We start from the raw sequence: 23512 nt of genomic DNA on the forward strand, positions 1-23512 counted from the left end.
GAGCTTTCTTGCTGAATAACTGGGATTAAACTGAGTAAATAAACGTTTTGGTAATTGTTTTTAATAAAAGTTCTGACTTCTAAAACAAGCTCAGAAAATGTAAAAAGCTTTGTTTAATGTTTGTCCGAACAGCTACTAAATCACTTTGTTTTTCTCTCTCTGCAGACAGGAGCAAGTCGATGTGACATTTTATGCATATTGCATTGCCCTTTAGATGGCCAATTCATCTCCTCACTCTGTCTCAGCCCCCCTCCCTCTCTCCTCTCTGTCACCTTTACCTCTCAGTTGTTCACTTCCACGGAACGACTACCCAACCATTAACCCTCCAATTAAAAAAATAAAGCAACTTTCATTTAACATTTTAGAAATGTAGCCAATTCTTGGAGTAATCTTGAATGTTTTTTTTCTTATTATTAGTTCCAAACATGGGAGGATTATGAGACAATGGGCTTTCAGTAATCCATCTACAGTTCCAAAGCATCTCCTCTGTATTTCATGTAGATTATAGTGTTAAAAAACATACATTTAAAACATTATATGAAACCTTTTGTAAATAGCGGAAGGAGAAGAAAGGTCACAAGAAGGGATAGTGGTTATTCTATATTCTGTAATATTCTGCATAATAAGACAATAAGACGTTTATATAACACAATTGTATTTCGAGTTACGTTTTGAAAGGAAAGTTATTGCTGACAAGACTAAAAATAATTATGAAGGTTAAGGAAAGAATGCTGTTTCAGTTAAATGTTAAGTGCCAAAACATAACCACAAAAAAACAGTAAGCTTTAGTTGCTTTAGGCTGATAACCAATGCAATACGTCATGAGGCAACGCTTTGCAAGTACGCATCTACAATGTTTCTTCATACAGTATATACACGGCATATGTAGGATAAAAGGTTGAATAGCATTAAAACATCAGTATTTTACTGGCTGGAAGTGAGAATAAGTAATATGTCGTGCATGGCAAGGAGTGTGATTCCGCCCACATGTCCCAAGGTCTGCTGGGAGAACCTCCTGCCAGACTCTCATTCTCACCTCCTCCTCCCTCTCTCCCTGAGACGGACAGAGGAGAGCCACAGACGGAGGGAGGTGTTCGCTGGGTGGAAAAAGACAGAGTGAAGAGAGAAAGAGAAAGGACGTCAGAGTGGATCGAACAAGAGAGACTGCGAGAGTGAGAAGAGGAGTTCTCCCAGGGTAAAAAGAAAAAAAACAGTGGTTGCTAATTTCAAAACGTACGGCGACAACACGACAGAGGAAGAAAAAGTCCTCTCATAAATGTATTGATTTAATAATCAATTAGCATGATATAGAATCATGTGTTTTTGTTGTGACAATGTCATGGTTTGCTGTGGGAATCTGTTTATAATCTGCCACTTTTTAATTAAAAGATAAACAGAAAGACTGAAGTGAATGCGAGTGAACTGAGGGGAAAGAGATAGAGCTCCAGAAATGGCTCTTGAGATTTGTGGTGGTTAGTATGGGAGCATTAATTAAACAGCTTAGCCCTGAAGAAGACACCACACCTCCTCTGGCGATCACTCTCCTCTCTCCTCTTCTCTTGCAGTCCTCCATTTCTTCCTTTTGCATTATCTTATACTCCCCCTCTCTCTCACTGGTACTCTATTCATCATTTCCACTATCTGCTTTCTCTCCCCCCCCGCCCCACTAACTCACTGTTTGGGATGAATCAGCCCTCAGCTTCAAAGCAGTGGTCAGCTTCAACAGAATACTTTTTTTTACTGCGATTCAAATTCATGGGATGGGTGATGGAAAGGACAAAGTATGCAGTTGTATATATTCTTATATCTAAACATAGTTAGGACTACAGTAAGTGTTCACACAGACACACTCACAGCTTGCGTCTTTTCTATCTTCGGGACTTTTATAAATCAAAGACCCCTTAACTCCACACAGAATAACTTAAGTCTTGTGAGAAGTGTGAGGAAAGCATCTGCTGACTGATGCTAAGGCACCAGTGGTTCAGCATGACTTGGAGCTAGTGATAAAGAACATTTTAAAAGATATTGCTCAGATAATATCAATAGCCGTTGAGTTTCTGCATCAGTTAGAAATGTGCTCTTCATGGGCCGCCATCACTCTTTTAAAACAGATTTTAAGTACACTCATGTTATTTTCCCAAACTGTTGTGTTTGTTCATTACTGAAGTGTAACAAGAGTTAGTTGCGTAGTTAAATAAAAACCTCAAGAGAGGATTTCGGCTTTCTGGAATTCACAATCCTGTGGTTCAAGACCAAATGAGTGACCCCTGTCAGTGCAATCCACACACCTGACTAAAAATACCCAGGGGGTCGTGGGGCCCGGCAGCAAACAGCCATCTGACCACAAATGCCTCTGTTGACAGCACAACACCTGAGCTTTCAGCCAACAGCAAAAATGACAGATTAGGAAGGAGGCAGGGGAGGAACTCAATCCACCTGATGCCGCCCTGCCTCCTCCTCCTCCTCTTTCTTTTTACCTTTAACTTCACCCGGTTCATCTTCCCACTGCTCTTCTCTTTTTGTTATAAGAAGGCACAATATCCCGGCTATTGAAGTTGCAATCATTGAAATTGTCCTTGGTATTTTTGCACTTAGTTACATCATGTCTCAAATATTAGTCCAACAACAGTCCACAACACAGTGCTGCATTTCTTTAGTTTTTTATATCTGTGAATAAATAAAAATTAAATGGCAGATATGCTGCAGAACCAAAGACAAGTACGAACAGGGGTTTAGATTCCGGTCTTTAAATGAGAAGATGAGGCCATAAGGACAGAGGAAAAGTCACCCAGTGTCCTCGGCCTTGCAGACTGCTTCACTTGATCATAATCGAGCTGTGTTGTGTGTTATACTGTAGGATTAGTTTGAACAGGCTTGTAGGGTAGAGGAAGCGACCAAGTTGGAATTTGCGCAAGCATTTATGCATCGTTTGTGATGTTCTTTATAAAGCAGCTGAGCCGAGTGTTGCTGTTATTTCCCCGATGATTTGTGAACACGTTCCAGAGGCAGTGGTGGTGATCAGAGCCCCGAGTGTAGACATTCTCTTCAGGTTATGTTAAATGATGAATCTTACTGGAAGGGAATGAGTTCCCCTGTGAATGTTCCTGGCATATTCTTGCTTTTCTGCACTGAGTTTGCTTTAGGCAACCCGTAATTGCCTTAATGGAACTGCACAGGATGTTTATTTTGCAGGGGTTTCATTTGCATGTGTGAGGTCTTTGTCTTAGTTGGAGTCTATTTATTTCACTACTACAGTACAACTTTAAGAACACACACATTGCATGTCCCCGTGCTCCCAAAGTCATACATCCTGCTGCGAGACTTCATCACTACATCTTATGAGCTGAAACTTTGAGAAAAATAAACCACAAAAAGAAATGATACACCAGATCCGGTTTTTAAATTGGGTTTTGAGATTTTTAAAGCATCTATGATCTCGTATAATAACAGTGTGACTGAGTCGCATGTAGTGATGAACGTAAAAGGGAATTATCACCTGAATCTGCAGCTCCGCTCGGCTTTTACCGAGTTTCAGCTCATTGTTTAGTTGTACTCCCAATAGCTTCATTGTTTTAGTTCATTCCCACCGATCTCATACGTAGCATCGTTTCTGGCTGCAGCAGTCAGCTGTTTTGAGCCCAACCCCAGCTATGAACAAGCAACTGTTAACACAAGTTTACAATATCACATGAAAAAGGGATGATGTGTCACTGTTGTGTTTCTTCTGCCCCCAAGAAACAAAGATACAATCCCACATTTTTTAAAAATAATTGCCTGGTTGTCTAGGGGTTTAATACGTGCACCGTGTGATTGCACTTCTCTTTTCTCACTCGTTTCCACTAGAACTGTGCTTATGAAGCCAGAAGATAGTCAACAGAAATAAAAGAATATTACATTGCATCTATACATGATCTAGCTAATGTCCTATTATTCTGTCAAGAATCCTGAGAGTGAAACACTCAAAGATACTGACGTGTGTGACTGAAGTGATTCGTCTATTATGGTGCCCGCATAAATGACGACAGTGTGTGTGTGTGTGTGTGTGTGTGTGTGTGTGTGTGTGTGCACACTCGCTCAGAAGTAATACCTTGACCTTAAGTCGCTGATTGAAGGATGCGACTGCCCAGATAAACACCTCAGAGTAATCCCTGACTCTTCACCTGCACACAGCCCTCAGTGGATTGATGGGAACGCCACACTGGCTTACCCTCAGCGCCACAGTTCGCCGTGACAGGACCTGAACACTCAAGGGCGCTGGTTGTGGAGCCACACTGTACCGTAAGTGTGTACAAGTGAGAAGAAGGGGAGGGAATGAAAGAAAGACTTTGATTACTGCATCTCAGAATCTAGATTATGTTTGTGCGGGTAATGTCCTGATGGATCCCTTTATCTTGAGAAATCCCTTTTTTCTACCACCTTTCCCAGAGAATCTTCCATTCTCTCTCCCTCTCCCTCTCTCTCTCTCTCTCCCTCTCTCTCCCTCTCTCCCTCTCTCCCTCTCTCTCTCCCTCCCTCTCTCTCTCTCCTCCCTCCCTCTCTCTCTCTCTCTCTCTCTCCCTCTCTCTCTCTCCTCTCTCTCTCTCTCTCTCTCTCTCTCTCTCTCTCTCTCTCTCTCTCTCCCTCCCCCTCTCCCTCTCTCTCTCTCCCCAGTTGGCTTCTCTCTGTGCAGGCAACTCTCTCAATCCACTCTGCTCAAATCTTGATAGACTTTTCCATTATCAGAGAGGCTTTTACTTTTTTAAGTGAACATCACACAAAGTTTAGCACGCTAAGCTTCCCTGAGCTACTATTCAAGTCTTTTTCTTCGTGCAGAACTGTATCACTCTATTTATGTGCAAATTGCCTAGATTGTAGGGGGTGAAATAGGATGCTACTGTGGCGCTTTTGCACCTAATTGATTTTTCAGTGTTTTCCATCATGAGACCTCATGCCGACATTTCCTCTAAATGCGAAACCTCATTATTGTATCTGGGAGCGGTCCTTATTCAAAATCCCCGAAACCGTTTACTGATTGAAAACTGAAAGTCTGGGAAATCGAGCTCCCACACACTGAAATACGCAGCAGGTTATAACGAGGAGTTCCCTGCAATAGATAAACCATCTCCAGCATCACTGCCTACAAAGGATGAAAGTTACATTACTCGACCTTGACGTTTACATTCTCTTTGCTCTACGCGGAGTTTCTTAAGTCGAGGACAGCCATAGTGTGTGTGTGTGTGTGTGTTTTGTCCAAGTATTACATGGATTGCCATATAATTGTGTCCCTATAGGATAAATCCTGCTGACTTTGTGAATTTTTCTCACAACGATTACACGTGAGGTTTTTAATAAAATGTCACGACAACTATTGAATGGATTGCTGTGACATTCGGTTCACACATCTTTGATTCCCTCCAGATATATTGTAACAACTTTTCCTTGCAGCTACTACAGCCTCAGCTGTACTTTGGGATCAGTGATGATTAGCAAATGTTATCAGGTCAACATGCCAAACGATTTCGCCACGATGACAAAATATTGTCTGCTTCACATCAGCCTGTTGTCATTGTGAGCAGTTGGTATGCTGACAATAGTGTTCAGTTTAAAGCACCACTGTGCTTCGCAGAGCCGCTAGCATGGCATTATGTTATAAAATAAGAAATGTGTTAGTGTGAGGAAATATGTAACACAATCCAGGAAGGCCACTTTGAGTAAAATATCTGTGAGTTTAATGTCTTGTCAGACACTGAAACGCAGCATGGAGGTCTACGACAATATGAGACCGAGGTTTGGGAAGTTACAATGATTGGAAGTGGAACTGCACTTTTAATGTTACAAAGTTATCTTCCTGGAACATATTTGATTGGCCGATGCAATGCTCTGCTGAATGACGTTGCTGAAAGCAGTTGTCTCATTTAAGGAATGAAGAGCCTGCGTTTTTGTGCTATTGCTTTGTCATGGTGCAAAAAATATCATTTATAGGATCACAGAGGAATAAAAGGGAGAGGTAAAGCAAAACGGGAGGTGTGATGAACATTCGAGTCCACACATTCGCCTCTGAAGAGGACAGAGTTGTGCCATGCAACTCAGTGCTACTGTTTTAAGTCACTGTACAGCTGTCAAGTGACCTACAACTTGTCATGCTGTGAGATAAAGTCAATCCTGGGAGGACATCAGTATGTGACGGCTGCCTGCTTTCAGACAGAGGAAACTATAATTCTTTGCCACATGCTGATCTCATCTTTCTGAGAATACGTGAAGGCTAAATTCTCTGTTTCAGTCACCAGTTTATTACACGTCGTCAACCTTGTGTTTAGTGTAAGTGGATATGTTTAAGCTTGTATAGAGGGCACAACGTTTTATTAGATGTTTTTTGTAAAAATATAAACATACTATAAATGTTGTGGTCACAGTGGCCATATAAACATACTATAATTATATTAACATACTATAATTGTATTAACATACTATAATTGTATAAACATACTATAATTGTATAAACATACTATAATTGTATTTATTTTTTGTTGTTTATAATGTCCCCTTTTTCCTGTTCTTGGCTAATGTATTCGTCTCCATGGACTCTCTATCCCATGAGTGAATGAATATGGATGTATGAATTGCTAGAAATTGTGGTGGCGGAAACAAGGGATGTCAAGCAATTTGACAGAATAATAAAAAATAAAATCAATAAGTAAATTAAGAGACGTAATATGAATTGGTAATTGGCTGTTTATCCTGTTAGTTTCATATTTAATTATCTTGTAAAAAGGTTTATTCTCTGTGATAATTACAGCTGTCACACAAATCCAATTTTATGAGCATAACTTTCAGAATACTGAATGTTTTATCATTACCTGAGATAAGTCTTCCCGTCATTCTGTATTATGTTTAATTTATCACGTCTTCAAATCACAAATGAAACCTTGTCTACAGAGGTGGGATATTCATGCGGTGTATGTTTCATTATGTAGGATTAGGGTTAGGGTTCTTCAACGGGTTCTTATTGAGAGTTAATAATGGTAATAAGAGAAGTTAACACAATTAATAACCGCTGTTAATAGACGAAAACGTGATGCCTCCAATGAGCACGAAGATAAGAATACTGCTGATTCTTCTACTGATTCCCTACAACTACAGTTTTGGGGTTTTCACACCTGACCACTGTTTCAATTGACTGTTTTCTACGGCCCGGTCAGATATTGACCTCACTGCTCCATATAGTCTCTACATGTGAGTATTTCTTTTTTAAATCTGAGTATTAGACTATACACCATGATTCAGATACATAACACTGAAACTGTGTACGCACAAAGACAGAAGTTAAGAAAAAGATCAAAGTTACACTATATTTGATCACACAAAAAGTAATTATTCAAGATCAAATATCTGTATTCTGCAACGTCACTCACATGCCAGGGAACTCACTGTTTTTCATTAGATTTTTGGTTCTACAGGCTTCCCATCGAGTCATCCATCAGTGCAGCAGGAGGCTTTATTTTGTTCAGAGAGGCTGCAAAAACAAACTTACATGATGGACAGCAGCAACACTGTAGCTGAAGGGTGGTTTAGTCTGAGGAAGTGACCTCTGCGCTACCGGACGTGTGATGAGGACCAAATCAAACAGCTGGTGCCCAAAATATAGAAACACATTGATCTGACTTGTGTGTCATTACGTACTGTATGATATACTTACTTCAAGTGGTTACACTGATCTGGCAAAGTGAGGCCCCCTGAAGCCCCAGAGTACTAAGGGTAACCATAGTGACACTTCTACTAGTTCAAACCAATATGGCTTCTTCTTCATCTTTTAGTTTAAACTTTTTTGGCCTCCGTGCCAGCGACTCCCGGGGCCCAAAGGCATTATGTTTTCAGGTTGTCCATCAGTTCTCTTCAAGTTTGGCAAACATTTCCATTTGGAGGTCAAAGGTCAAGAACTCATATGCTAATTATGTAACATTTCACACAAATGTTTAATAGAATAAATTGATTAAGTGATGACATTTTAGACGAACATTGATGTAAAGTGCAACTTGACTAGTTTGCTGAGGCAACAAACAAAATATGGAGCTGGATTTAAGTTTGTTAAGTTTTGATGAACCGCCAACGAAAGTGGCGTTTTCTCGTCTTGGTCTGTTGGTCACACAGATTGCCAAACAATGTTTATACATTGGAAATATAACAGTCAAACTGATATAAGCCACATAGAGGTATGAAAAATAAATAAAAAAATTGTACTTTCCCATTATTCTTTAGACCGTAAAATAAAAATATGTGCAAATTAACTAAAAAAAACGTTCCTTGTATTGTCTGCTGTCCATCTTTTATCTCCACAATACCACGCTGGGGTCTCAGCAGTAGTGATTGTGTAAATTCACCATGCTACATTTTATAAAACATGACATAAATCTAAGTGAATGAATATATGATATCCTGGAATCTGGTTTGCTGTGATCGAGGGAAGCACCATTCATCATTTTAGTGAGATTACTCACAAGAATGGAAGTCATTTCCCAGTGAACCCTTAAGTGTGATTCATTACGTGTGTGTGTGTGTTTGTACTCATGCACAAGTGTTTGTGTGTGTGACTGTATTCGCTGCTCCCCGTCTCAGTACTGTGACACTGTTTTTACTGTGTGAAGTGACAACAGAAATGCCTCCTGTTGAGAAAGAGAAGACTCTTCATTTTTTATGAGCACTTTGAGCACATATGTGAATTATTGATGTCATTCTTTTTCGGAGGTAACAAAAAAACTCACAAAAGCTTCATTCAGCAGTAGGTCGGTGGACAAAGGCTGCAACACCCCTAACGGGCAACCCACAGAGCAATTAATCGCTTCACAATCACTCAAGGACTCAATTAAGCTCCTTTCAGACATGAACCTGTTAAAGTAACTTATGTGTGAGAAAAAAGATCTAACGGATAGCGGACACTCTGCCGGAGAACATGAGCGAAGAAAATGTAATGCCATCAAGAGAAAAGAGCACCGGCAGCCTTAGTGATGAAAAATAAAACATATTTTGCCGTTTATTGATTGTTCTTGTCTAAGATCCTGTAACCTTCCAAGTCCCATAACTCATTAGATATGCATGTTTTACACAACAGTTAGGCCTAAAACTACAGAAATATCACTTTTAAAAAATGTTTTCTCACTTTGTAGGAAAGGTTTTGTGTTGGAAGTTCACCCTGTAAATGGTTGGCTTAAATGAAAATTAAAAAAGGAATGACGACATTATATACCCTGAATGGAGCCCTGCAGGGGGCTCCAGTAGGGGACTCCGTAGTCTTGCTGGGAGACTTCAACGCACACATGGGAAACGATGGAGACACCTGGAGAGGCGTGATTGGGAGGAAGGGCCTCCCTGATCTAAACCCGAACGGTCGTTTGTTGTTGGACTTCTGTGCTAGCCATGGAATGGCCATAACAAACACCATGTTTGAACATAAGGATACTCATAAGTGCACGTGGTACCAGAGCACCCTAGGCCAAAGGTCAATGATCGATTTCGTAATCGTATCATCTGACCTGAGGCCGCATGTTTTGGACACTCGGGTGAAGAGAGGGGCGGAGCTGTCGACTGATCACCATCTGGTGGTGAGTTGGATCAAGGGGTGGGGGAAGACTCTGGACAGACCTGGTAAACCCAAACGGGTAGTGCGGGTGAACTGGGAACGTCTGGAGGAAGCCCCTGTCCTGGGGATCTTTAACTCACATCTCCGGCGGAGCTTTTCAGCCATCCCTGTGGAGGTTGGGGGCATTGAACCTGAGTGGGCGATGTTCAAAACCTCTATTGCTGAAGCTGCGGTGATGAGCTGTGGTCTCAGGGTCTTAGGTGCCTCAAGGGGCGGTAACCCTCGAACACCGTGGTGGACCCCGGTGGTCAGGGAAGCCGTCCGACTGAAGAAGGAGTCCTTCCGGGTTATGTTATCCGGGAGGACTCCGGAAACAGTTGCAGGGTATCGAAGGACTAGAAGGGCGGCAGCTTCTGCCGTGTCAGAGGCAAAGCAGCGGGTGTGGGAGAAGTTCGGAGAAGCTATGGAGAAGGACTTTCAGTCGGCACCAAGGTGCTTCTGGAAAACCATCCGGCACCTCAGGAGGGGGAAGCGAGGAACCATCCAAGCTGTGTACAGCAAGGGTGGGACCCTGCTGACTTCAACTGAGAAGGTTATCGGCCGGTGGAAGGAGCACTTTGAGGAACTCCTGAATCCGACTAACACGCCCTCTATGGTTGAGTCAGAGCTGGAAGCTGATGGGGGATCATCGTCAATTTCCCTGATGGAAGTCACTGAGGTAGTCAAACAACTCCACAGTGGCAAAGCCGCAGGGGTTGATGAGATCCGTCCAGAAATGCTGAAGGCTTTGGGTGTTGAGGGGCTGTCTTGGTTGACACGCCTCGTCAACATTGCGTGGAAGTCTGGGACAGTGCCTAGGGGTTGGCAGACCGGGGTGGTGGTTCCCCTATTTAAAAAGGGGGACCAGAGAGTGTGTGCCAACTACAGGGGTATCACACTTCTCAGCCTCCCTGGTAAAGTCTACTCCAAGGTACTGGAAAGGAGGGTTCGGCCGGTAGTCGAACCTCTGATTGAAGAGGAACAATGCGGATTCCGTCCTGGTCGTGGAACAACGGACCAACTCTTCACTCTCGCAAGGATCCTGGAGGGGGCCTGGGAGTACGCCCATCCGGTCTACATGTGTTTTGTGGATCTGGAGAAGGCGTATGACCGGGTCCCCCGGGTGATACTGTGGGAGGTGCTGCGGGAGTATGGGGTGAGGGGGTCACTTTTGAGGGCCATCCAATCCCTGTACGCCCAAAGCGAGAGTTATGTCCGGATACTCGTCAGTAAGTCGGACTCGTTTCCCGTGAATGTTGGCCTCCGCCAGGGCTGCGCTTTATCACCAATCCTGTTCGTGATTTTCATGGATAGGATATCGAGGCGTAGTCGTGGAGGAGAGGGGTTGCAGTTCGGTGACCTGAGGATCTCATCGCTGCTCTTTGCAGATGATGTGGTCATTATGGCATCATCGGTCTGTGACCTTCAACAGTCACTGGATTGGTTCGCAGCCGAGTGTGAAGCGGTTGGGATGAGGATCAGCACCTCCAAATCTGAGGCCATGGCTCTCAGCAGGAAACCGGTGGATTGCCTACTCCGGGTAGGGAATGAGCCATTACCCCAAGTGAAGGAGTTCAAGTACCTCGGGGTCTTGTTGGCGAGTGAGGGGACAATGGAGCGAGAGATTGGCCGGAGAATCGGAGCAGCGGGGGCGGTATTACAGTCACTTTACCGCACCGTTGTGACGAAAAGAGAGCTGAGCCAGAAGGCAAAGCTCTCAATCTACCGGTCGATCTTCGTTCCTACCCTCACCTATGGTCATGAAGGCTGGGTCATGACCGAAAGAACGAGATCACGGGTACAAGCGGGATAGGGTGAGAAGCTCAGCCATCTGTGAGAGACTCGGAGTAGAGCCGCTGCTCCTTTACGTTGAAACGAGCCAGTTGAGGTGGTTCGGGCATCTAGTAAGGATGCCACCTGGGCGCCTCCCTAGGGAGGTGTTCCAGGCACGTCCAGCTGGGAGGAGACCCCGGGGAAGACCCAGGACTCGGTGGAGAGATTATATCTCCTCACTGGCCTGGGAACGCCTCAGGATCCCCCAGTCGGAGCTGGAGGATGTGGCCCGGAGAAGGGAAGATTGGGGTTCCTTACTGGAGCTGCTGCCCCCGCGACCCGATCCCGGATAAGCGGTAGACGATGGATGGATGGATGGATGGATGGATGCCGACATTAACATTATTACTTAAATTGCAATTTAATACTTTTTAAAATTAGCTTTATACAACAATAATCTTTCACGTCATAATTAAATAAACCAACCTAGATTTAGATAAGGACTCATAATTAGGCCTATATGTGAAGTTTATTACACTGCTGTTGGAAGTAGGCAGCACAAGACGCGCATTTAAAGAGCTACTACAGCGATTTAATATTGCGCTTTCATAAAGTTGGGGAACTCACAAGAGATTTAAACAGAATGGTCAAACTCAAAGCAACAGCGCTTGTGTTATCCTGGCCCGGTCCTATTATGAGTCAAGCTGCAAAACAACTGATCCTACACTTCCCACCATGCAACACACCGTATATTTATGCCCGCCTGGTAAACACTCTCTACTTTATCAGAGTAAGAACACAGAGCTCCGTCGATGTTTCCCCAATGAACAAGATTAGAGAGGGCGAGCAAGTGTCAGAGTATTCTAACTCTGACATGTGGTGTTATCTTCTCGATGGGACTTGCCAACATCTGACAACTTCTCAGAGTTTTAGATAAATTAATCATTTGCAGAAGCTTATCCAGGTCAGCGATGCACCAGGCTGTCATTCTGATACATTTCATTTAATTTGTTTGGGTGCCATCATGCATGAAGAAACAGAACGAAAGGAGGAATACAAAGCACATTGAAGACACGGGCCCATTGTTCAGCAAAGTAAAAAGTCTGCATGTGAACATTACACACTGAAGGTGAAAAACGGTTAAAAGTGTGTATCAGTGTGACTAAAAGTTAATGAAGCGGTCAGCAGGAAGCTGTAAAAGAGAAGATTGAGAATGGGAAGGAAGTCGGTGTCGTCAGATCCTATTGGTTACCTGAGGGCTGTGCGGAGCCTCCACGACTTTGGAGAGGAGGAGCCTGAAAGGCGTAGATAACGTCGCTGTCAGCAATTGCCGTCAGGTCGGCATCATCTGAAAAGGAACGCTGGAAACCCGTGGAGTACAACTCTGATAGGATGACCTGGAGAGAGAGAGAAAGAAAGAAAGAAAGAAAGAAAGAAAGAGATAGAGAGAGCGAGCGAGCAGGAGAGCGAGAGAGAGAGAGAGAGAGAGAGAGAGAGGGAGAGAGAGAGAGCGAGGGAGAGAGAGAGAGAGAGAGGGAGCGAGAGAGGGAGAGAGAGGGAGAGAGAGAGGGAGCGAGAGAGAGAGAGAGGGAGCGAGAGAGAGAGAGAGAGAGAGAGAGAGCGAGAGAGAGAGAGAGAGAGAGAGAGAGAGAGAGAGAGCGAGAGAGAGGAGAGAGCGAGAGAGGAGAGAGAGAGAGAGAGAGAGAGAGAGGGAGAGAGGGAGAGAGGAGGGAGAGAGAACAACATCAGAGACCAAAACCTGGCAGCTGAAATACATAAAGATAAAAAATGTAAACATCTGCAAAGGGAATTATATTAAGAAGTTTCTTTTTAGTCTTTTTTAAAGACAAATCTATTTCCTAGTTTCAAGTCAAAGATCTTCAGAGGCCTGACAGTCAAACTGAACACAATTATTAATCGAGGATTTACACAGCTGAATATTTTGCTCTAGTAAGTATTTGAACTTACTCTTAAAAAGAAATAGTATCCATCTGTGTTATAAATACTAACTTGTGATTGACTGACACCTGTTAAATGATTAAAGTGCAGAAACTGTGTGAAAGGATGAATACATTGCAGGTAACCATAGCAACTGCACTTAACTCACTCGCTCAGTTAACTCTTACTGGTGAAACTAACTTGACTAAAATTAAACTTATGATAATGTGCAATGATTCAAACATACACTGTGGTAAATGGCCAGTATGACATACTCAGTCTGTGTGCATGTGTGTGTGCGTGTGTGTGTGTGTGTGTGTGTGTGTGTGTGTGTGTGTGTGTGAACAGAAAGTCCTATGACTTGTTTTTTGCCAAACCCACAGGTAAAGGTGAAAATTACCGTCACTTCTGTTACAAATGTCTTTTCCCCCTTTTGAGCTTTGTTTGCATGTATATTTTGTCCCCCTTTGGATATTGAGTGCGAACTCCACTTACCTGTATTTTGATGTATGCGCGTGCACAGGAACAAAAAGCAGCACCAATACGAGTGACAAAAGGTGTAAGTATTCCTACTTTAACAAATGCAACACAACTAGCAGAAGCCTGTGGGAGATGCTAATAAGCCACAGTGTCTACACACGGTCACAATGTCTAATCAGTGAGTGAAAACAGCTGTGTGGGTAGACCACGGTTGTGTCGGAGATGCAGCAGCTTGACAACAAAATCTGTGAACTAAAATTAATTTCCTCCTCGGGAAGCCAGGGAAGTTGAAACTCATCTTCTGCTCGTTAAATAGGGAATTTGAATTGTGCAAGAATGCTAAAAGCTTCTATTTACATCATGCATTTTGTAAATACCCCTTTAAAAAAAACCTCTCAACTACTTCCTGGTCCATTAGCTGATATAAAAAGGTGTCTGCCCCTCAGGTAATGATGCATCAACACTGACATAAAGAGAAATCCAGGCGAATACAGAGACTGAGAGCTAAAGGGTGACATAAAGAGCATCACTCATCTCATCCCTCCCTCCTTCAGGTAGGAACATTACCTAGGCACTTGTTTACTATACAGTGTATTACAGAATACATTTTGACATCTAAACTACTTATTTGAGACAAAGGTGTTAAAATAATGATTAACGTGACCTTTGTAAACATCTACGATATCTTGCAGACTTCCTGGTTGATCTTTAAACCACTGTTCTTGACACAGTAATTGGTTGAATGTGTTGTTTTCACTTTGAAATAACTGGTTGAGGTTATAGACGTTGGACTTTTTTTTTCCTTATCACACAGTAGGATGAAACAATGGTAAAGGTATTACAGATTATCCTTGCTATTGACTATTTTTATTAATCTTTTTTGGAAAATGCCTGTAAAAAGCACCCACCAATAATCTAAACCACAAAGATACTCAATGTTAAATGATATATAACAGAGCCAAGCAGCAAATCCCCACTTATAAGACGGTGAAACCAGTAAATGTTTGGCATTTTCTGACAAAAGAGAAATAAACAGTAATAATATCAAAATCGATGAAAATAAAATCAGTTCTGGTGTCGATGAGATGAATAAATCCCTGTTTTTACCATCTTCACTGCCATCTTGAATGTAAGGGAGCAGAGGAAGGAACATTTTGTGAGATTCAACTCTTCTTTGTTTAGGAGGGGAGAGGGAGACACACGTGGGGGAGATCTACTCTACCTTTCTAGTTCTACCTGATTCAACCTCATGTTGCACTTTGGTGACCTCACATCATTTCCGGCATAACGTCACAATTTTTACCCAGAGCAGAGGTCTGTGTGTGTGTGTGTGTGTGTGTATGTGTGTGTGTGTGTGTGTGTGTGTGTGTGTGTGTGTGTGTGTGTGTGTGTGTGTGTGTGTGTGTGTGTGTACCTGGTCTGGGGAGATCTTGCCCTCCTCTGCCACCATGGCTCTCAGGCAGGACAGAGAACCAAAGAGTGGTACAGCCAGCCCGACCCGCAGGTACCTCTGGCCCTTCGTACTGAACACCAGCGTCACACACAGCGGCCTGTGGGGCAAATATAAGAGGGAGCAAAGGACGGAGGGAGGGAGGTTGAGGTTGTGTGTTTGTGTGTGTGTGGGAGGGAGGGAGGGGTAGGAAGACAGATAGAGGAAGATAAATGATATGCTAGAGCAAAGTGCCAAATTAGTTTTGCAATTCAAATTTAGCATGTTTACATTATTACAGATTCCAAACACACCCTGGCATACTGAGTTATTTACATATTTGTATGCACACACACACACACACACACACACACACACACACACACACACACACACACACACACACACACACACACACACACACACACACACACACACACACACACACACACCTAAACCAAAAAGAGATAATGCAATTGTGGAGAATTCAAGGACGGCAGTTTGTTCAACAGATGTATGTCTTGATGTATTTCACCTTCTAATCAGCAAAGCAAAACATTCAGTGAAATGAAGCTTTGAAATGCACTGCTGAGCTGATGTCTAATAAGATTGGGGGAAAAGATTTCCTCTGATAGTATTGTTGTACAAAGTCTAATTTCATGAGCATAAACCATTCAACTTGTCTGTGTCAGACTTAACATCTGGAGTGAATTAACCATTTTCAGATTTTGTCTTGTATCGTTTCATTTTCCCCATTGTGTGTGTGTGTGTGTGTGTGTGTGTGTTTGTAGATTTATGCGCGACTAGACATGACCAGCTACACCATCACATCGGTGTTGGTCCCACGGGACGCTGCTATGTGCTGGGACGTGTTTGATTTACAGCAATCTGACCACCTCCTGTAAGGGATGCAGGGAGGGAAATGATGGAGGGATCGTGGGAGGATGACAAGGAGAGCAGGTGGAATTGAGGAAAGGGGAGACAGAGTAAGGTCACGCCTTCTCATTTGGGAAGAAAACAGTGTAATCGCTGACACCTCCACTTCCTGTTACCCATCATGCATTATTCAGGTGAGTAATGTGTTAGCAGTGGGGAGGCTGACAGGGCAGACGACGGAGGATCTGAGCAGCTGTTCTGTTTACGTTGTGAGATGCTCTGGGATGAGAGTTGTGGGATGACAGTCGAAAAAGAGATGTTATTTTACAAAGCAGCTGCAAAATCCAGCTGCTGGATTGGAGCCTGGTAATCCCTAGTAAACGGTAACATCTCATATGTTCCCACATGAAGCACACAAGAGTGCACGGTGCTCATCTGTTTCAAAAAGTTAGAACCGGGATCATATTCAAGTCGTTTACAGATTTATCAACTCTAGAATTGTTTGAGCATGCTTTATATCAATTACTACAGATCACAATGCAATGTTTTCCGGCCATTTGTTGCAGTTTATGCCATGAGCATCAGCGAGTATGCACTAGTAAAGAATGTGCTGGTGGAAAACTACGAGACAGATTTGCATTTGAAGAAAATCAAACCCCTGAGACAAACAATAAGCAAACATGAATGTCCTGAGAAATATCTTCTTACTTGCATTAAATATTATGGCCATACAAATCTGGCACGATTACACCAAAAGAAGACATTATAAAAATTGTCTGACTCATTTATCTTCTTGTAAAAACCTGCCACATACATTACTCACAATGCAACGGTCCTAAAATAAAAATTATGCTAAGACTGACTGTGCAAGGTTAGATCAGCAGAAAACACTCAGAGATACTGCCATCCTCCATTTCTCTCTGCCATACCGCCATTATCTGCAGCACCCAGACCTCAATGCCCTACTGCCAGCCAGACCCTGCTGTGTCTCTGGGGGCCTCAGACTTATCAGGAATTCTGCTGGGATACTGCTGCAGCAGGACTATGCAATGAGGCCACTGTGTGTAAATGTATGTGTGTGTGTGTGTGTGTGTGTGTGTGTGTGTGTGTGTGTGTGTGTGTGTGTGTGTGTGTGTGGGTCAGGTCAGTGTGGAGGGCCAGCAGTGAGTCTAAACTGAAGTTGAATGAATTTCCCTCTGTGCTGGGCTCAGGCAACTGCAGGCACAGACCACGCACTGTCGGAGAGCTCGCGCTGTAAAACTGAGTTTGGGGTTAGCACTGTGGCAGCCATGCAGAGAGGATGCAGAGCAGTGGTGTCTGCGTGTTTGAAGATAGGAGGATTCACTGAACACTGAATGTAGGCAAATCGTGAAATCGCGTGACTGGAATTCAACTGATATATGTTGTTTTTCTTGCTTTTTAAGAGGTCTTTTGTATGACTGTATAAATGGGCAGAGAGAGAAAGGGGATACGATGAGCCTAAGGATGGGACGATATAGGATTTGTTTTTATTCGCAGACCGCGATAAAAACACTCATAAGTTGATTGTGGTGGATTTTCATTATCGGGATAATCGTGAATAATCTGACATTAATGACTTTAAAAAGCTGACTAGCTCGCTATCATGGTAGAGGAGGGGGGGGGCTTATGATTACCTTGTTTTTCACTAAAAAATCCTATCTGTGATGCAATAAAACATATTTGTTTATTAAAAATTGTGAAGTAAAGTGATTCCGGTATGTTTTAATTAAATTAAATGATTGTCGGGATAATATCATGAATTACAATTATCAAGATAATCGCAACATGAAACTCTCATATGGTCCTATGCCTAGCCACAAAGTCTTATAGCTTATTCTCTCTCTTTTTGCATCTCTATTTTCAACTTCTGAAAGGGTCCTGCGTGTATTCCTTCTCTCGCTTTGCGTTTCTTTCTTAATATGTCAAAGTCGTACTGTTTTACAGCTGGACCTTGCTGACATGCAGCTTCTGGTACGGTTAAAAATGGAAACAACACAGAAAGTGTTTGGTCAGGGACTTTTGATGGCCAACATTTATCACTCCGATATGACCATGGCCAGTAGCTGTGTCTGTGTGTGTGTGTGTGTGGTGTGTGTGTGTGTGTGTGTGCAGAGTAGATTTGTGTTAATGTGTGCCTACGCACGAGTTTGTGTGTCACATTTGTCAAATTTCCTTTCGAAATGTGTGCTCTCACAGTGCATCTGCTATAACAGATGTCTTTCTCTACTTATCCATTGAAGCAAATTACTCTGCTTATTATCTATTATCTGAATGATGATATTCATATCATTGATATCAGGCGACAACCTCATATATCCAGTGTCAAGAAAAGCTTTTGCTCCACTAAACAGTTTTAGGTGTGGCAGAGTATTCTGAACATATTCACTAAACCCATTTACTCACCACCATAATGAACCTAAAACTAGACGTGACCAGTTTGGTCCTTCACTAACAATTAGAAGACAAATAAAGCGGCAAGGAATGTGTTATTCACTATAAATGACGATTTGTATATCAATTACTGTGATAACTTGAATTCTTGAAGAAAAGTTTAGTTTTCCTCGCATGCCTCCCCGGTGAAACGCTTGATGAACTAGAATAAATGGGGGCCTCTTTTAACAAACAGCAATACTATATCTAATCTGTTCACAAACTCTCACACAACTCGTGCAGTATAATCCAAGTCTCATTTATCCGGTCGTACGCTCACTACATCCCAAACACAGGCATTTTTGCTAAAACTTTACTATTTAAAATTCTTCTGCATAAACAGTCTGCCTTTTGCAGGTGCGCTACTCGTCCGTGCGAGTACTGTTTATGCAGAAGTGAGGAGGCATGCGGAAAAAAACCCAAAGTTTTCTTCACAAATTCAAGTTATTCATATATATATATATATATATATATATATATATATATATATATATATATATAGTGCGTGTGTTGCCAGCACATAATCAAATGATATCATACTTTTGACTCACCTTGTTTGTCGTAGGGGGATAGGCAGGGAGATGCATAAAAATGGGTCGAAGGTGTTGCTCTGCTTAAGGCAATGAGGGCACGTCAGAGAAGACCTGGAGACAGAGAGAGAGAGAGAACTATTTTAATCATTTCTGCTATACATGACCTCAGCTCACTATACACTCTGGGTTTTGATATAGTCCTGAAAGAAATATTACATATTTTTCACTCTCCACAACCTCGTTTTTCCCAATTTTATCCTGCTTCACTCAATTCTTGCCATGAACCTCAACCCATCAAGTCACAAAGGTGCTTTGGAGAGGAAAGCTCTTTTAACTTTACATGACTTCATACACAGAGTTGGACAGATGGATCGACATATCCTCATCCCTATGTGCCAAGTCCTCATATTCCCTCTTAAGTGTGGAGTAAATGTGCAGTAGACATTCACTGTCTTCTGTGTTGCATGCAGTTAAAACCCCCATAGTGATTAATTGTGAATATGTGGACAGTAGTGAATTATAAGCACTGAATCAGGCCATCTGGACTCGATCTGCTGTTGAGAAAAGGGCAGCAAACCAACAGAGGCGGGATGCTGTTCAGAATTTTAGCACAAAAAGAAAAAGAGTTAGGCAGGTGAGATATTGCCGTTAATGAAAAAGGCCGTTTCCCTAAGAACATACTGAGCTGGAGAGGAGAAGAGGAGTACTCTGGCCAGAGACGAAAGCAGAGAGGAAAAGAAAAGGATGAAAGGGGATATTTTAAGTGAAGTCAGAGAGAATAGCGAAGAGAAATTGTTAAAGTGAAAGGAACAAAGATGACCTGAGACTAAAATGAAGGGCAGCAAGAGGTTGATAGGCAGAGGAAACAAAAGTGAAGAGCAAAGAGACAGAGATGAAGAGAAAGACAACAAAGTGCAGGGCTCAATGGGAGGACAGATTAAAAATGAACAGAAAGTTGGCAGAAGGACAGTCGAGTTGACAAAAACTACAGAGCAAAGCTGATGGAGAAAAAAAGACACAGACAAGACCCGTCAAGGTCTTTGAGCCGACGGGCATGGAGCTGATCAGAGTGGAAGAATGACATGAGGGTAGAAAAAAAAACAACCTGTGGGCTGGTATCAGCAAAAATTTGCATCCAAACAGTTTTCAAAGACATCTAGTAGGCTACTCAGCGATCTCAGAATGATATTGCTACATGAATTTTAGAACATTTACAGGAGCCTGTTAGCTTAAAAAGCCTGGCTCTGACTAAGGATAACAACACTTGTCTACCAGCATATGTATTTAAGTTATATCTCCTTAGTTTAATGTTTACAGGAAAAAACTTCCTTCCACTTTGTTTTTTATGGAGTAAGCAAACAAGAGAACTGTAGCGGTGAACAGAGCCAGTCTAGCTGATCTCCTCTACGTCCAGTCTCTATGCTAACCTAAGCTAATTGGCGGTTAGCATTATATTTAATGCACAAACATAAGGGAGGCATAGATCTTCTCATCCGACTCTTTGTAAGGAAGTAAAAGAGCATAATTCCCAACATGTATAAGTATTTATTTTAAGACATTTAATACATTTACAAAATAGCACAGTCTGAGGCTTAAAAGCTTCATTTGTGTTGCGCTTTGAGTTCTGAGTGTTATTGGGTTTGTCAGCTATCAATATGTTTTACAGCTCTAACATATAATAAGGCCAAGTAACATCTGAGTATCCTGGAAAAACACATTTTCAGGAACCCCTCAAGGAGTGGAAACAAGCTGTAGTCTGACAATGAAATAGTGTGTGAACGGATTGGCAAATAAATTACTATCTAGCTCTGACTGCAAATCCGCTGGAGATTTACAGTTACGCACATTCCTCATGTAAATAATGCTTTTTATTTTCTCTTAATAAACCATGAGCAAACCTAGCCTCAAATAACCTGTTGTCATTCCCTACACCTGACTGAAATCTATCCTTTTCATATGGCAATCAAGTTAAAACACCATGTTGAGTTTGTTTTAGGGCCACATAATCCTCTCGTAGCGTCGGAACATAATCCTTTTATTTACGTGAGATCATTTATTCATGTATTCATTTTTACAATTGACAAACGTTGAGTTACACATTTGTATCAATCAGAGGGAAATCTATTATCCTTTATAGTACTATTAAGCTTTAAACCAGCTTGGAACTGCTGATGCTGCATTGTTCTGAGGTCATTTATTTTAGTAGTTAAGTACATTTCTATAAAAGTAGTTTACATTTGAAAAGTAAAGTGTGGATGTAGCTGAATGTGAGTTTTTAAACAGGGCTTCTGTCGAGCAGATTCTTGATACCCATGTTGATATTTGTGTTGTTGCGGTTTGTGTTTGATTCTTGAAGGAAAATTATTGCAATGTTGCTGCATAATGCTCTCTTAACACTGACAGCTTTAAAGTGTGTTCACGTGTGTGTGTGTGTGTGTGTGTGTGTGTGTGTGTGTGTGTGTGTGTGTGTGTGTGTGTGTGTTGCCAGATGCCTGTTTCATGTCTGCCAGTTGTATCCGAGCTTGGGGAGGTACAAACACGTCAAATGTCCAAATATGTTGAAAATAATATAACAATTTTCAAATTCGACATTTCCTCTCTGTCAGTGTTGTAAGCATTGTAGCGTTGTAGCCAGTCACAGGCCCGCTAATGATGCCAGTTTGTACTCGGTAAAGCGGCTGACAGGCTGTATTCAAACACACACGCACACACAACTCTGGAATTATTTACACTAAAATTCACACGTGTGCGCGCAGGAACATCAGCACGTACACAAAACAACACAGCATCACTTAAAAAGCTTGTGTTGAGGTTGACAGCGTTTCCAGTCTGGTGGAGAATACGAGATAAGTATTTCCTGCTGATGTTTGTGTGTCTGCGTGTGTGTTGTGAAAGCAAGGGTTGTATTGTGTGTACAATGTGCAGTTGTCAAACCAAAAGACCGCCATCCTTTAGTTTGGACCCGATACCTGGAGCTGTAACACATACACCCACAAACATGCACATGCACGACACAGCAGTAGTTGGTCTTATTGATCATGAAGAAAGTAGAGCTGCTCAGCATCACTCACACATTATGCAGTATCATGTTGCCTGATTCCAGCATCTTTCAGTGTTATTCAACATTGAGAGGCTTTGTAGCACAATAATGATGTAGGTGATGTGGGTACTGTAGCACCTCATAAGTCAGGATATTAGTATATAATACATACCGTATTACAGGTTACGTGATTTATCAGTTTTTTAGTGAGGAATGAGTTGATGTTGTCAGAGTTGCAGAGTTTGCTATAAATTAAAAAAATATATATTAATTTGCGGGCCCACTGAACAATACTTACTCCCACTGACAAACATATTATTAATATATCTGTATTGGTATTTCCTCCAGTCAACAGTCTTTATGAAATGAAGCTGCAAGTGCACATTCTGACTGAATGGCAGGTTCGCTTGTGAATACAGGGGATTTATTGTTTTGTTTGTTAAAACTAACTGACACTAACTAATAATTTAACAATGGGGTGGTGAATAAACTGGGAAGTCATGTGTGGCAATGGATAGGTACATTTGCGCATATGTGGAATATGTTGGGGCGAAGGACTGTTTTTGTACTAATTCATAGTCAATCAAACATGAAACATCTATATAGTTTGCAGAGAGTTTACACACATCAACAACATTCTGTGTTTATGTGTAAGCAATCGATTCCATAAATCCAAAGCGTATAGACTCACATTAACTAACTTAATTTCATCTGTTCCTGTTCTTTGTTTTGTTTTTCTTGTGTCGTTTTATTCTCATTAAAAATCCTTGTGAGCACAGCTTTGGTCCTGCAGCAGAGACAAAACATAAATGTTCTTGTCAAAGAAACCTGATTGTTTAGTCACTGCAATCTTGACCTTATTTAAGGTGTAAACAGCGTCGGCCGACAGCTCCGCTGACAGTGATGGATGGAGGTCTGGGCTCAGGTTGAGACGCAGACCCCAAAAACAACTAAACAGAGTTTGTTGCTGGTATTCACACTCGGAGAAAAAAAACAGAACTACGAAAAACATTTTACAAAAGAAACTAAGTTTTACTTGTTTTAGTGAAACCTGTCCTCTCATGAAGGTTGAGAGTTCATTGTATGTGTTAACTACTATTGGAGGACTGTTAAAGACTTAAATTAGATGCCAGATGTCAGATTCACCTGCAGTAACCATCACTACCTAACCCTAACCCCTAACCCTAACCCTAACCCATACAATTCAGTCTCTAAAACCTCCTACCTGAAAATGTGTCCTGCTCTGTTAAGGAGAAATATGTTTTACAGCCATGAAAAGCAAAACAGACCGAAAACACTGTAAACAGCAGCAGATGCATTGATGCTTTGGTCAAGTCAAGAAAAATATGTTTGTAAACATATTTTCTTAACTTTCTGAATCCCCCCCAAAGCCTGAGTAA

The 23512-nt window shown here is 42.0% G+C and overlaps 1 protein-coding gene across 1 annotated transcript in view; it reads right to left on the minus strand.

Annotated features, from left to right (window-relative positions):
* LOC115007451 (ubiquitin carboxyl-terminal hydrolase 43-like) overlaps positions 1 to 19555 on the minus strand; it is a 46202-nt gene extending 26647 nt beyond the window's left edge. The window contains exons 1-4 of the mRNA XM_029430324.1: positions 19413 to 19555; positions 19091 to 19183; positions 15198 to 15333; positions 12618 to 12762 (exon numbers count right to left, since the gene is read on the minus strand). Of these exons, the coding sequence (XP_029286184.1) occupies positions 12618 to 12762; positions 15198 to 15333; positions 19091 to 19183; positions 19413 to 19555 (517 nt within the window). The remainder of the gene's footprint in view (positions 1 to 12617; positions 12763 to 15197; positions 15334 to 19090; positions 19184 to 19412) is intronic.
* Between the last annotated feature and the right edge of the window lie 3957 nt (positions 19556 to 23512).

Source organism: Cottoperca gobio, chromosome 1, assembly GCF_900634415.1.
Source record: "Cottoperca gobio chromosome 1, fCotGob3.1, whole genome shotgun sequence".
NCBI lineage: Eukaryota > Metazoa > Chordata > Actinopteri > Perciformes > Bovichtidae > Cottoperca > Cottoperca gobio.